General features: G+C 33.7%; 2 protein-coding genes across 2 annotated transcripts; both read left to right on the top strand.

The window, feature by feature from the left end:
* The first annotated feature begins 5,467 nt into the window (after nt 1-5,467).
* LOC128246206 (uncharacterized) lies at nt 5,468-6,522 on the top strand. The gene is made up of 2 exons (XM_052964396.1): nt 5,468-5,647; nt 5,984-6,522. The coding sequence occupies exons 1-2, from the start codon at nt 5,468-5,470 to the stop codon at nt 6,479-6,481; spliced, it is 678 nt and encodes a 225-aa protein (XP_052820356.1). The 3' UTR covers nt 6,482-6,522.
* Nucleotides 6,523-9,311: 2,789 nt separating this feature from the next.
* On the top strand, nt 9,312-12,803 carry LOC128203461 (G-protein coupled receptor 157-like). The gene is made up of 4 exons (XM_052904887.1): nt 9,312-9,779; nt 10,585-10,803; nt 11,018-11,229; nt 11,957-12,803. The coding sequence occupies exons 1-4, from the start codon at nt 9,593-9,595 to the stop codon at nt 12,482-12,484; spliced, it is 1,146 nt and encodes a 381-aa protein (XP_052760847.1). The 5' UTR covers nt 9,312-9,592; the 3' UTR covers nt 12,485-12,803.
* Nucleotides 12,804-15,833: the final 3,030 nt, after the last annotated feature.

Raw genomic sequence — 15,833 nt, 5'->3', positions numbered from 1 at the left:
GTGTAAAAACAAACGGTTACATTATTTGTTCTTCCGCATTGATATCACATGTACAATGAATATTAGTTTATAATGCAGTTATAACGCACAGGCCAACTACAGTTGATATCTTGATTATCGTATAATGTAATTGCTTATTTTATCCAACGACATAATTAGATAAAAACTTAGTTAGCATAAAAATGACCAATGATTAACTTAGTGAAATAAGGAAGTTTCAAGTGTTGTTATTTTGGACATATTGTAAATGTTATTCAAAAAGGGAAATCTTCTGTTACTTATGAGGTTTGAAACGGTTTTCCTTTTTTCGATAGAAAGCTATGCGTGCTTGCTATCATAGATGGACAAATACAGGTTTTAGAAGTTGATATTGACTTATATATGCTTAACTAATTCTGAACATTTGCTGCAAAGGAACTATCTGTTGTTTTTTTTAACTTATTTTAAATAAAAAATAACACGTTATATAAAACATAAATAGATAAAAGTGATGTATTGCAACACTCCCCAAAACGCTACGCCTCCAGGTGTTGAGGTCATATCTGCAGTTAGCTGCACCTTGTCAGTCTTCGGCGCGATTATGATTTTTATGACCTACATTTTAATTTCGGAAATACGAAACACAACAAGGAAATTGGTCATATGGTTGACTGTTGCAGACCTCGTTACTCCTCTTGGTATGTATAATTTACTTACTTTTGCAATACCCGTACCCTTATTTTGAAACCTCTTTCGTCTTGATGTATTATTGTATTGCTAGTGTTTTTCTGTCAGCTCCGAACGGAAAGAAAATCTTTAGACGATTTACGATAACAATATACATCAATATTTTTAGTAAATTGGGATATTTTATATGCAAATGAGGTAACAATGTACTAAAACAATTTACTAATAATCAGCTTTTAACAGCAAATTTGATATTGGTGTGAATAAAGTGAAAAGTTTTAAAGTGACATTGGCCCCCCCCCTCCCCCAGTCTATCCGATTTCACTACTCCAACCTTCCAGAAATGTAGTTGTGGGTGGTGTGTGAATATAAAAACATAACATAAATTCTATTTTGATTTAAGCATATACAGCTTATCATCATATACATAAATCGGTAATTCATAAATACACAAAAATGAAATTGAACTCAATCACAATTTATATCACTAATTAGCTTCTTTAAGCGTAACATGTCACAAACTACAATAGAGAAGGAAATTTATTACAATATGTTTTATACTGTGCAATATTGATAATATTGTTTCTTTGTTTTTGGCTTTAATAATATACAATGCTAGTTCATGCAATTGGTGTTTAGAAGCTGAATAAATTTGAACATGCTAGTTATTTATATAATAAGAAGGAATATATTCTCTTCTTAGGTCACTTTATACATTACATACAATCATAAAATGATATTCATCCTCTACCGCATTTGAAATGCAACATTTTCTATATTGCCTCACTACATCTGAATATCTACCTTTCTAAATGTTTATTTTATGTTAGGATAACCTTATTTTCGAGATAGCTTGCCTGTGTTTAAAATTATCTAATACAATCCACTGGGTGATTAAAATGTCTTCAAGTCTTTATCTCTTAGAGCATTATCACATTTTTGTAATATTTTAACATATATAGGATACAAAATACAATTATTATCACAGCAATTTAAGAGCTTAAACCAATATCAAATCTTGCATATTTTTCTGCTAAATATCAAAGGCAACCTGCCACTTTCTTCATTCAAAGCATTATTACAAGTGGTCATTTTAACACCCAATTTCTGCTTCAAAATCTTTTTATGTAGCCTCTCGATGTTATCAGCACTGGAGCACTCCAACGTTCACAGCATAAAGTATATATATTTATTTATATGGGTATTATATTCTTTCCTTGCATTGTAGCATTCCTCAGTAAACCATGGATTTCTGGCTCTTTTTCTACTTTCTTTACTTTTTGTTGTTCTTAATATACCAAATGATTTAGACGCACACGATATTATGAACTCAGTAAAGCTGTCCACTGTTTCGTCTATTTGCCTAGCATCTAAGTTTAATCTAAGTTGTGAATTTGTATTGATTTTTGGCGTTATTTTGTTTTTAAAATGTTCTGTTTGATTAACATCGTATTTAATGTTTGATTCTGATACGGAATCATCATTCATATTTTCGTTTGAATTTATGCTGCTTTTCTACGTGAATGATTGCACTATGATCTGAAAACTCATTTGAACATAAAATTTCGAAGTCATGTACAAACTCAAAATCGTTCCTGTTTAGCAACAAATAATCTACATTTCTTGATCCGTTTAGATCATTGAAAGTGTAATTGCCAACGTTTGCGTCGTTGTCAAGGCAACCGTTGCCTATCAATGAGTTTGTTTACTTATATAATGCTATTACTTTTTGCCATAATCATCCATAATTATGTATTTATCACTTCGTTATTTGGATTCCTGTTGTATCCAAGATAGTGTCATTATCAGCATCTAGGTATCTATCAAATGCAATAAATTCTGTTCAGGTCGATGGTCTACTATTCATGTCTCCTGTTAATAGGAATATACATATGTTTTGAACTTATTCTATACTAGTTTCTAACAAATCGAATTAGTGAATCATTTTGGTTAATAATATGAGTGTTTGTGGGTGGAATATATACAGCACGAATTTAAACGTCTTTTTTTCTATTTCAAGCAAAGTTTTACTAATTTTAAACGAAATAATACCACTTTGTTTCAGTCCTTCAATCGATATTTTTGTTCTTTTTATAATATTTGTCACTCCACCACTCGCACGTCCTTTACGGGTATTTCTGGATTTGTGACCATACAATCATAACCCTCAATATCTCGATTAAACTGGTGTTTTTCGAGCTGTGTATCATTACACCACAAATAAAAGCAATATCGGATGAGAAGGTTCTTAACCTTATTGAACCAATGATTTGGATTGTTATCATAATCTAACCTAACGTCTTCTATGACAAATTTGATAATTATATTATCACTTTTCTTAAGTTTGGACCTGTATTTAAATTCGTACATATCTATTTATATAGAATGGGTATCTACCCAATTCACCGTATCCAGCAACATTTAAAGACGATTGTTTAACACCTAGTAAAGCTTTGCAAAATTTTAAATGTATCTTCTCTAGCTGAGTAGACTTCGTAAAACCCCAAATTTCACTACCGTATGTAAAATTCGATGAAACAAAGACATCAAATTATTGCAAAGCTACCCTATGATTACATTCATACTTTTTTAGATTTGACAAAAAGGTGTGTACTGTTTGGGTATTAAAGCTAAAATACCAATATAAAATAAAATTACTCCTAGAGAGTTAAAATCATTTACAATGTCAACATCTTCGTTTGCATATACCCACTTTTCATTACGTTTTGTGCCATCTTTTTTTCGAAAAAAACAACAACATTTTTTGCTTAAGCAAAATAACTATCTAATTCTCAGGTGTTACAATAATTATATAAACGGTCTAACATCATTAGTAAGTCTTCAGGGGTTTCACCAATAACAACCATATCATCGGCATGTAACAATAACATCAAACAAATATAACGTAAAGCTAAACTGCAATCGTTTATATTTTGTAAATACAGTTCTAAGTATTCTATAAATAATTAAAGCATAATCGCGGAAAGTATCTCCTTTTGTCTTAAGCCTATTGATATATTAAAAAAAAATCTGAATAGCTATTGTAGTGCTTTACATGTTTTTCGTGCAAATTGTGTTCAAGGTCATTGTCGAACACGGAAATAATATCGGAGAGGTCATAATACAAATACATCAATATTATACAGTGCATTGATAGGGGAGTTTTCCGGGGGTATATACGAAACTGCGATATTCCAGTCATCATCCAATTTAAATAACGTTTAATCGAACTTAATCCATATTCAACAGTCAATATCATCACGTATTACTAATAGTTTAAAATATTTACGCAAATTCTATTCTATGTATAAATATATATTTATTCGTCCATATTTCCTGAATCGAATGTTCTGCTGCGTTCCAGCTCAGTGATCCGCTTTTCGAATTCATCCACCTTTAGATCTATTTGTGATAATTGGCTAATTTTGTATTAACGGACTGCTGGATGAGGTCTAGTTGTCGCAGTTTATTGTCCCTCTGGTCAAACCTTTGTAATATAAATACTTATGTGAAAAACAAAGTCCAAACTTAGCTGTTCCAGATTTTAGCCAACAGGTGAACCCATGTTATTTACATCCCAATACGACAATGTCCCAGGAATTCCAGGAACTATTCCTGTCAGGGTGTAACCAGCCATTTGCTGATATTGCCCACTTGTTTTGGACCCTGCTAGGGTCAGAGATGCCCCCCGCCTGGTTCATACTCTGACACTTTGGGGTGCTGTTATAATCCTGTTGGCTCAAAACTGCTTTATAAAGCTAGTAATCCACATTTACCAAAAGAAAAACACAACATTTTTAATTCTATATATCTTACACTGTTTGTCGATCATAAAATCCTTTCAATTATAACACTAATCTACTAAAATCCAAAGCTTTGTTGTTATTTTTCGGAGCTACATTTAAAAACCTGCCGCCATTCTCGCGCATCAATGCCACACTATAAATCCGACTTCATTTGGCCGGCATTTACGAGAACTATAGTCTTTTATAAATCTGTAAATTAGAATGTAGACACGGCTTTACAAAGGAAGTAACTGGGAAAATATGAGCCCGAAGGAGGGGGGGGGGACAAAACTTGCCCGATCGGGCAGAAAAATGTTCGGGAAACCAACAAATCATTTGTGTTACGCCTTATATTGTTAAATTTCTATACACTTACTTTCTCTCATTTCATTATTCCTATCCTTTAATATTTCAGGTTACTTGGCATCTTTCATCTACAATGAATCAGATAATGTTACAGAATATACGAATACGACCTTGTTCTGTAAAACACAAAGTGCTGTGACGACATACTCAAGTCTGGTGTCCTTCTTCTTGACAATCTGCATTGCTTTTCATCTCCTGTTGGCAGTCTTCCGCCCACAGAATAGCCCACGTCGTTTCATTTTGCCTATAGCCAACATTATCAGTTGGGGTGTACCAGGTACTTACAAGTTATGGTCAATGAAAACTACAGGTTGCAATTTTTTTAAAAATTCAAAACTTTTTACCATGGAAAAATAACAGAAATATGTTAAAGCACGAAAAAAAGTGCGCTTTACTGATCCTATTACCAAGAAATGTTAAGCTTGTTGAATAAAATAAGCCCAAAGTGCACATTTGCTTAAAAAATTCTTGGGGGAGTAGCTATTTATCTAGCTGTTAGTCTGTATTTATATATATGTATTTATATGTTTTCATTTTATTGTGTCTAGATGAAGTTTTTCGTGTTTCAAAAGTCGATATGAATACATATTTATTTCCTTTTTTCAATTATGATATCAGGTATTATTATCTGTGTGGCTCTGATGGAAAATATGCTCGGAAGGGAAGCAAACGATTCACCGACTGTCGGAACGGGATCATGGTGCTGGGTCAAATGTAAAGAAAGCAACCCCCACAAGACACTGTTTTACATGTATCTTACCGGAAAAGGCTTTGAAATACTGTGTTACGTGATCACAGCCGCTCTTTATGTTTTAATGAAACTGCGAATGGTAGGTAGACCTATTTAAGCTAGTAAAGTAAGCATTGCATTTTCTGATATTTATGTTCCAAACACCTTTTACTTTGACATGCATTAATTCACTTGATAAAAATACATGATGTTCGATTATTAATACATCGTGTTTCACTTCACTTTCGTATTTAAAAGCAAACAAACACAAAAGAAAATGAAACAATTTAATAAGTTCAATCAAAGTTTGACACTCGAAATAGTTCCTTCAATATGATCAAGGCTGTGCATATTTTTAAAACTTCTGATTTTTGTTTGTTAAAGTAAAGCGTGAAACTACATGTATATCAAACACCTAAAACTTGTTTCATTTCAGTATCTCGTATATAGAAATAGAAGACTTCATGATATTCAGTCAGATCTACGGGACGATGACAAGAATTTTGTATATGTTTGGCTGGTCTTTCTGATGATTCGTATTTGGGGCACGATCAGATTCTATCTACGAGTAATCCCCGATAAAACCAGTGATGTAATTGAAGGGGTTGACAGAGTTTTGATATACTTCCAGGCCATTGGGGACCCCAGCCAAGCTTTCTGTAACTGCATACTGTTTTGCATACTAGATGGTGAAATTTGGAAAAAGATTCTGGGGTACATTTTATGTAGGCCATCACATGCGCATAACAATAATATGGTTGATATTGAAGATACAGACAACGACGTTGACATAAATAGAGACAGTGATTGTATTCCACTGTTTGGTCAGAATTATTCTGGAAGAAGGAGATATGGCTCTTGTAGTGAGCTCGTCGAGGAAACTACTAATCAACATAAGGACTGTTTTGAACGCATGCATAAAACAACGGGATGAATCGTAGTAACACATCAAAAAACTTATACTTAAGAATAGTATATCTGCATACATATTCACTTGTGATCCGAGTGTTTCTTTTAACGGTACGGTATTCGAATGCCGTGACTTTGATTTAAGTTTTTTTGTTCAATCACAATTCCATTACTCTGTGTCTATTGGACTTAATTGATACATTATATAATACCTTAACGATGAGAACATTGGTAAAGATATTGCATTGCTGACTCAAAAGGAATTTCTTTTTCACGAATGACACAAACACAAATTCTTAAAAATTGTGAAATGTATTTTGAATAAGGTTAAGTGTTTAGTAAACCATTTTTGTATCGAGTAAATGGAGGCTCCTAAATGCTCATTGCATAATGGCAAGACCCCTCCGTAACGCCATCACTTCTTGAATTGTGTTTTAATGTCAAAAATGACATGAGATAGATGTGATTTCAATTAACAGTCAAATATAAATTCTAGAAGATCTTAAGAGATACCACTTGCATGGGTTGAAACCAGTACTGAGCATACCATTTTCCCAGCACTACCCTTATAACGCCAAGCGCATTACATTCATGGTTACAGGTTTCTTAAATGAGCTACTTCTAAACTTTAATAAATGCTTTGCAAATCTTTGCATTGCCCTTGTGGACATACTAAATAATTAATTCCGTTGAAGAACCACGAATCTATAATTACTTATGTTTTCATATCTACTTCAACAAGTAATATATTGTGCCAATGCCGCGTGCGGTAAACTGATCACTCAGGTTTTCTCTCAGGTTTTGTATTTTTTTCCAAATATCTCTCGTTTAAGTGAGTGTTGGTCAATATCTGAGTATTTTTGATAAATCAAAGCAATCAATATGGAAGTTGCCCTCTTCGAAGAAAATATTTGGGCGAAGCCTCAACGAAAGACACAATATTAGAACGTGTAAAATGTAAACGAGACATTGTTGTGTAGTTCACATGTTCCTGACAGGGAAGGCGTTGGATTTGCAATGCTATGTATAATAATTATATATATTATGTTCCTGACTGGGAAGGCTTGGATTTGCAATGATATGTATTATAATTATAAATATTATGTTCCTGACTGGGAAGGCTTGGATTTGCAATGATATGTATAATAATTATATATATTATGTTCCTGACTGGGAAGGCTTGGATTTGCAATGATATGTATAATAATTATATATATTATGTTCCTGACTGGGAAGGCTTGGATTTGCAATGATATGTATAATAATTGTATATATTATGTTCCTGACTGGGAAGGCTTGGACTTGCAATGATATGTATTATAATTATATATATTTTATGTTCCTGACTGGGAAGGCTTGGATTTGCAATGATATGTATAATAATTATTTATATTATGTTCCTGACTGGGAAGGCTTGGATTTGCAATGATATGTATTATAATTATATATATTATGTTCCTGACTGGGAAGGCGTTGGATTTGCAATGCTATGTATAATATTTATATATATTTATATACTGCTGGGCTGCTATCCATAACGCATCTAACGTCATTGCTTAACTTAAGTCGATTTCTTAATACTTATAAAGTCATATTAAAAGTGTTTGTGAAATAAAGGTATTTCAGATAATTTTAAATTATGATATCATATGATCAGTGAGATACTTAACTTAGGAAAACGACTTAAGATTAGAAATGACTTAAGATGTTTTATGAATACTGGCCGTGGTCTTTATTGGCTGTTCAAACCTAGACTTGTAAGCATTCCGACGGATAGAACCCTAGTCTCAGTAAATTGGCGGCAATGCCATCATTTTATTCCTTTGGTGGATTTAATAATTGACTCTATGAACCGACTTATATCAGCAAATTATACACTGTTAGTCTGGATAATAGTGACATAACTTAGTTTGTTCATGTTATGATTTGTTCAGCCAAGCTAAGTTAATTGTTTGTCAATCTGCCATCTAAACGTTTATCACTTACCCAAAGAACAGCGCCCCTTTTAAAACAGATCGTAAGGCTTAAGATCGAACATTTCCAATATCGCATATCGCATATGTACTTGTGTACCAAAATCAATACATACACATGTATAACAAACATAGATTTTGACTGATCAACCTTAAACTACTTACTAAATAATGCATTTATGGAAAATATTAACTACTGATTTAGAGTTTATAACCGTGAATTTAAAAGCAGAAAGCGCAAAATATTAAATGATTGGTGAATGTTAAAAGATTTACGGTAGTCCACTATAGTCTCATAAGGTAGAAATATTGTGTTTTATGCTCATTTATTTCAAATTAAACTCGATATCCTTCATAAGAACCATTGTTTTTTACATTTATGCATCCTTTTTGGAATAATAAAACAATATTATTAATTGATGTAAATCTTATTTGGGAGTAATATTCCATCTTTAAGCAACTTATAACGGGGACGGTTGTAAGGGAAATAAGTGTGCATATGCTATCATTGCTGTGCATTATGTAAGCTTTAGCTGAGACAGCGACAAAATATTCTTTTTCATGTAAAGTGATGTATTATCGGTCTCATACAAGCTGGTATTGACAATTCTTAGCTTGATTTAAGGAAATAGTGTATTTACTAATTTGGGACCATCTAGTGTCTAGTACCTTTTCAGATTGAATTGTTTTATCAAAATGGGAAAACGATTTCAGTAAAACATTTAGTTGATAACAGCATGTCCAGACTGCAATGTTTACTTTCCTCGCTGATATTATACACACATAGATTTAAATGCAAGTCACTGTATACCGCAACGCAAACCATTGTGTTTAATCAAATAAAAACAATAACAAGATTGTGCAAAACTGATACAACGGCTATCAAAAAGTTGCATGATTATATTGAAATGAGGAAGTTTGGGTTTGAAGGAATTGTTGTTATTTCGAACATGTTTATTAAATTTATTTCTAGGCGACGTTTCGCCCGAAAGTGTGTTTGCTTTCTGTGATGGATTAATTAATGGGTTAAAACAAGAACTGTTGACTTTTTGGAGGAAAAACTTCTTGGAACATTGATGATAGAAACTGAACGTTAATACGAACTTAACAAATGGTATAATATACAAGTTTTATATACTCTATAAAACAAACATAAAGGCGTGATGTATTGCAACAATCCCAACAACACAACGCCAGCAAACGTGGAGGCCATATCGGCAGTAAGCTGCACCTTGTCAATCTTGGGCGCTATCGTGATCTTTATGACATACATTTTCATACCGGAAATACGGAACACCACGAGGAAATTGGTCACGTGTTTGACTGTAGCAGACCTCTTTACTCCTTTTGGTAAGTTAAGTTTTATACACTTTTGCAACTCCTGGACTTATATTCTGCAAAGTCTTAATTCATTAGCTTAAAGCTGCACTCTTACAGATTGAACGTTTTGACTACTTTTTTTATTTTTTTGTCTTTGGACGAGCCAATTTTTGCGTTGGTAACGGTTTAAGCCATAAAACATTAATTTTCGAACGGAAACATATTTGCTCTTTTTCTGGGACAAAAAATAAAAAAGTTGTAAAAACGGTAAATCTGTGAGAGTGGAGATTTAATAGTTAATATTATCTAGCACAGCATTGACGCTGACAAAAGCTCTTGTTCAAAGCATATCTCAGACAATATAAATGGATTTTGACAATCCATTTCCGAGTCAGAGACAGTTCGAAAATGTGGAATAACGAAAACCACATGTACCTTGCTAATCATGCGAACTTTGATGGTTCTTTAATGCTTAAATCTTATAAAGCACATTTTGATTATCATTTTTTACCATTTCAGGGTATTTGACCTCAATCTCAATATTTTTACCATTTCAGGGTATTTGATCTCAATATTTTACCTGTTCAGGGTATTTGACATCAATATTTTACCATTATAGGGTATTTGACCTCAATATTAAACCATTTCAGGGTATTTGACCTCAATATTTTACAATTTTCGTGTATTTGACCTAAATATTTTACCATTTCAGGGTATCTGATCTCAATATTTAATCTTTTTAGGTATTTGACCTCAATATTTTACCATTTCTGGGTATTTGACCTCAATATTTTACCATTTCAGGGTATTTGACCTCAATATTTTACCATTTCAGGGTATTTAACCTCCATCATATACCATGAATCAAAAACGGGTGCAAATGATACCCTGTTCTGTACAATACAGAGTGTTGTGACCACATACTCAAGTCTGGTGTCATTCTTCTTGACAGTCTTCATTGCTCTGCATCTCTTTTTGGCAGTCCTCCGTCCGCAGAATAGCCCACGTGGTCTCATTTTGCCTGTGGCTAACATTATAAGTTGGGGTGTTCCAGGTACTTACTACCTATCTTATAAAAATGTTTGGTACGAATGTTACCATTAAAATATCGTGCAATCTTTTTAATGACATATACAGGAACGGGTGTATGTTTATACAACTGTTCATCATTTCATACTTATTGTGTATGAATGTCCATATACGTAAGTTGTGTGTTTATGAATAAATGGTACTCTTTATTGATAGTTATAACAACGTTGTAACTCCAGGTATCATTATAAGTGTGGCGCTGGCTGAAAATATGCTCGGAAGGGAAGCAAACGATTCAACGACTATCGGAACGGGGTCGTGGTGCTGGGTCAAATGCAAAGAAAGCGACACCCACAAGACACTGTTTTACATGTATTTTACCGGGAAAGGCTTTGAATTGCAGTGCTATTTGTACACAGCAGCTCTCTATGTTTTAATGAAGCTGCGAATAGTAAGTTGTTCCAGTATTACACACTTATAGAATGGCCTGTCTGTCAATAGTCAAAATAGTTGCTCTTTGTCGGGTAAGTTTACTTGTTACTCAGTTGAACAAGGGTTAATCATTCTGACAAATGACCGACAAGCCTTTGACTAAAACAACAATATTCTTACATGTACGTTTATGTTTTGTTATTTTCCTTAAAGTATTTAAATATGATAAGAGGACCCTGAATGGAGGGACTGGGACGTGAAATAGTTAAATTCTGAGCGGCGGCTCCCCATGGTGGTTTTGTCCACGCAGATATGTTCTTTTCCGAAAAAGTTTTCTAAAATACCTTCTTAGTCACTTATCAACATTCATGGCATTTTAACAAATGCCCGTTTTTCATTCAACCGGTGTTCGTTTTCCTTCAATCCATATCAGTTCGACTTCCCTGTGCACATGCAACTTTGACCTTGGACAATACATAAATTGATGTTCCCTCACCAACGCCATTGTTAATCAATGAATTCATTCATTTATTGTCACGTTCCACTGTTAATCAAGAGATGCTACAGTTTGATAAGAAATAAAGAATTATATATAAAAACAACCTGGCTGTGCGTATTTGTAATTCCTGATTTTTTTATTGTGAGGTGGGTGATAAGGGGGAGGGGTGTGTGTTAGTATTGCCTCTTTGCATTTTACAATCAACAAGTCAAGCACAACTATTTGGAAAACTGTTGTATCATTTCAGCATCTCGTACACAGACACAGAAGCCTTCATGCTATCCAGCCAGATTTACGAGACGATGACCAGAATTTCGTTTATGTGTGGCTGGTCCTTCTCATGATACGTATTTGGGGTACGATCCGATTCTTTCTACGAGCAATCCCCAAGAGTGCCAGTGATGTGAATGATGAAATGGAAAGAGTTGATAAGGTTTTAACATACTTTCAGGCCATTGGGGATCCAAGCCAAGCCTTTTGCAATTGTATACTGTTTTGCTTACTGGACGGTGATGTGCGGGCAAAAATTCTGGGATATATTTCATGTAGGACCTCAAATACTCAAACCAACTATATGGATACTGTAGAAGATACAGAGAATGACTTTACGTCGGCTGTTGCCTCGAATGGCAACGTTGATTTTAGTCCTCTGTTTGGTCATAAATCAATAAAGGATAATGGAAGACGGAGATATGGCTCTTGTAGCGAGCTTCTCCATGAGAGCGTTAATCAACATAATGAAACTTATGAACGCTTATATACTTCAACGCGATGATCCGTAGTTAAATGGCAATACTAGCGGGACACATGAATTTGGATGTGTACATTCACTGGCAATTCCGAGTGCTTATTTAAACAATGCGGAATTCCAATGTCGTGATAGTTTTAGTGTTAGTTTAATCAAGATTTCTTTAATTGTGCATTTTTGGCTTCCGGAACCCGATGGTGGACAAATGATCTCTGGGCACATGCTTTGTTAATTGTTATATAGTGAATATATAGTGAAATTACATAATGATAGTTGAAATAATGAGATTGGTGATTATTTTTTTATTGCTGTCTGTCAGAGGATTTTCCTCGTTATACGACATTGTTAACACTACAACATGAAATAAAAATATATCATAATATAAATAATTCATAGAAAATAGTTTACAATCTTCAATCGCAATTCCTCCACGATTTTTGTGTTGCACTTTTTCCAAACGCTAGCGGTGCATGCTCTGCTTGGTTTATCTTTTCACAGCCATGGCCAACAATGACGTCATCAAAATCGTCATTATGCCCAAGATCAAATGGTTGCCATAGTTACCTGAAACAAACATATCAAAATTAAGCAACAATAAATGTGTAACAAAGCACTACATTTGCAATTGTTAACAAATGAATTGTTTATGTCAAGAATGAGGTTATGTTTATTATACGTAAAATTGATGAATACAGTAAACCAGAGCCATTGTGACCTTTAATGAGCGAGCAACGCCCGGGAGTAGCATCGGTAAGGGATGGTGAAGAAAAATCTAATATAAATAAAGCGTGATAATACAAATTCACATTTCTTTTACAAACATTCAATACAAATAAGTGTATGTAAATGTAGAATATGACGATATTTACATATCATACAGTCGCCTGGTTAAGTATTTGTCTGTTGGTTTAAATGATTTCGGAATGACTGAATTATACAATAGGTATACGATTCACTGAACAACACCGATTTAAAATAGATGAATCAAAAGTTGCTATGCATTGCTATCGTTGTACAAATATCACGTATACATGTACTGGCTTAATTTATTGGTTATTTCTGTTTGTTTCGTATCGAATGTGTCTTAAGATTTTTGTAATGACAGTGCATTCTTATGTCGTACCATTTGCAAATAAAGATGTTACTATTATTATATAAAACAAATGTCCACCATCCCAGAACAATACTGTTACCTGAAACTTTTTTGCAGTCTTCCGTCCACAGAATATCCCACGTGGTCTCATTTTCCCTATTACCAACATTATTAGTATGGGGAGTACCAGGTACTTACCTGCATAGTAGACGGTGAAATTCGGGCAAAGATTCTGGAATGCATATCATGTAGGCCTTCACACGCGAAGCGCGCCACCTTTCATTCTGGAAGAAGGAGTTATGGCTCTTTAGTGAGATCGTCGGGGATACTGTTAATAAATAGAAGGACCGTTTTGAACGCATACATAAAACAACGGGATGAAACATAGTAAAATATCTAAGAAATTACTATATAATACTAATACATAGTATATATGTATACATATTTACTTGTGATACGAGTGTTTCTTTTAACGGTACAGTATTCTAATGCCATGACTTTGATTTAAGTTTGTATATTACTCTGTGTATCTTGGATTTAATTGATACATAATATAATACCTAAACGATGAGAAATTTGATAAAGATATTGCATCCTGACTTAAAGGAAGTTCCTTTTCATACGACACTTGTATACATTATAAAATAAAGAAGAAAATGTGGTATAATTGAATCAATTTTCATATTGGACTATTTGTTGTCCGTTTTTTTTCATCATGTCATAGCCATGGTGACTTTCAGCAATGACGTTATTAAAAAAGGTCATATTATCCAAGACCGGGTTGTTGCCATACCTACCAGAAACAAATATATCGAACTCAAACATCCACATTGCAAACGTTGGTTTGAATGACACAAACACAAATTTTGAAAAAGGAAAAATGTTATGATTTTTGAATAAGGTTAAATGTTTAGCAAACAGTTGTTGAATCGACTTAAGGAGGTCTGCAAATATCCATTGCATTGGCTGCATTATGGCATAACCCCTCCGTAACACCATTGGTTTCTTGAATTGTATTTTAATGTCAAAAATGACATGAGATAGATGTGATTTCAATTAACAGTCAAATCCAAATTCTAGATAATCTCAAGAGATACAACTTGCATGGGTTGAAACCAGTACTGAGCATACCATTTTCCCAGCACTACCCTTATAACGCCGAGCGCATTACATTCATGGTTACATATTTCTTATATGAGCTTCTTCTACACTTTAATAAATGCTTTGCAAATCTTTGCATTGCCCTTGTGGACATAATAATTAATTCCGTTGAGGAAACACGAATCTAATATTACTTATGTTTTCATATCTACTTCAACAAGTAATATCTTGTTCCAATGCCTCGTGCGGTAAACTGATCACTCATGTTCTTCCTCTCTTAAGTGAGTTTTGGTCAATATTTAAGTATTTCTAATAAATCAAAGCAATCAATATAGAAGTTGCCCTCTTCGAAGAAAATATTTGGGCGAAGCCTCAACGAAAGACACAATATTGGAACGGGTAAAATGTAAACGAGACATTGTTGTGTAGTTCACATGTTCCTGACTGGAAAGGCTTGGATTTGCAATGCTATGTATAATAATAATGGATATATATTTCTTGCATTCCGGACGTGTGTTTCCGGTCATGTGACCGGTGCTGGAAAAACTTCCACCCCCTATGTAAGATGAGTCACGTGCAAGAACGCGCCACTTCTTATTTCTTTTATTGTATGGTTTATGAAAAGTATATTATGCAATTTCAATAAAGCGGAATCAAAAATATATAAATAAAATATATTTATATCGAACATTTCCAAGAGAAACGTCGTTTTTGGCGTTAACAGCGTTTCAATAAACAATAGCGAAAGGATATAAGGGTCTTCTTATCACCAAACGTTCGCCAAAATATCGTAAGATCAGAAAAAATAGCTGAAAGGTTAGCAAGTGTCAGCAATTGATTAAAGATTTTTAACTTGTATATACAAATACATATAATCTTATATTTCCAATCAATTTATTTCAAAATATTCCACATTTTGAGCAAGAAAATGCAATTCGAAAAAGCGAACGAACAATACTTTCGATTATAAGATTGTCTAATCGCATATATTCTGCCCGTAACTATAAAGGGTGTATTATTATTATAGGCACTCTTAAGCAACTTTTCATTTTTCCATAAAGTACTGTACTGGACAGTGTGAATTGTGGTAAAGAAATGTATAAAGTAGATCATATACTGAACTTAATGCAAACAGCAGACGACCCAAGTCAAGAATTTTGCCACTGTATATTACTCTGCCTT

Source organism: Mya arenaria, chromosome 9, assembly GCF_026914265.1.
Source record: "Mya arenaria isolate MELC-2E11 chromosome 9, ASM2691426v1".
NCBI lineage: Eukaryota > Metazoa > Mollusca > Bivalvia > Myida > Myidae > Mya > Mya arenaria.
This window is presented reverse-complemented; position numbering and strand designations above follow the sequence as displayed.

Excerpts from the sequence above, each read along its gene's own strand:
- LOC128246206 (XM_052964396.1), top strand. The coding sequence starts at position 5,468 with ATGCTCGGAAGGGAAGCAAACGATTCACCGACTGTCGGAACGGGATCA. Across the intron at positions 5,648-5,983 it reads TTTTAATGAAACTGCGAATG|TATCTCGTATATAGAAATAG; the intron begins GTAGGTAGACCT and ends GTTTCATTTCAG.
- LOC128203461 (XM_052904887.1), top strand. The coding sequence starts at position 9,593 with ATGTATTGCAACAATCCCAACAACACAACGCCAGCAAACGTGGAGGCC. Across the intron at positions 10,804-11,017 it reads TATAAGTTGGGGTGTTCCAG|GTATCATTATAAGTGTGGCG; the intron begins GTACTTACTACC and ends TTGTAACTCCAG. Across the intron at positions 11,230-11,956 it reads TTTTAATGAAGCTGCGAATA|CATCTCGTACACAGACACAG; the intron begins GTAAGTTGTTCC and ends GTATCATTTCAG.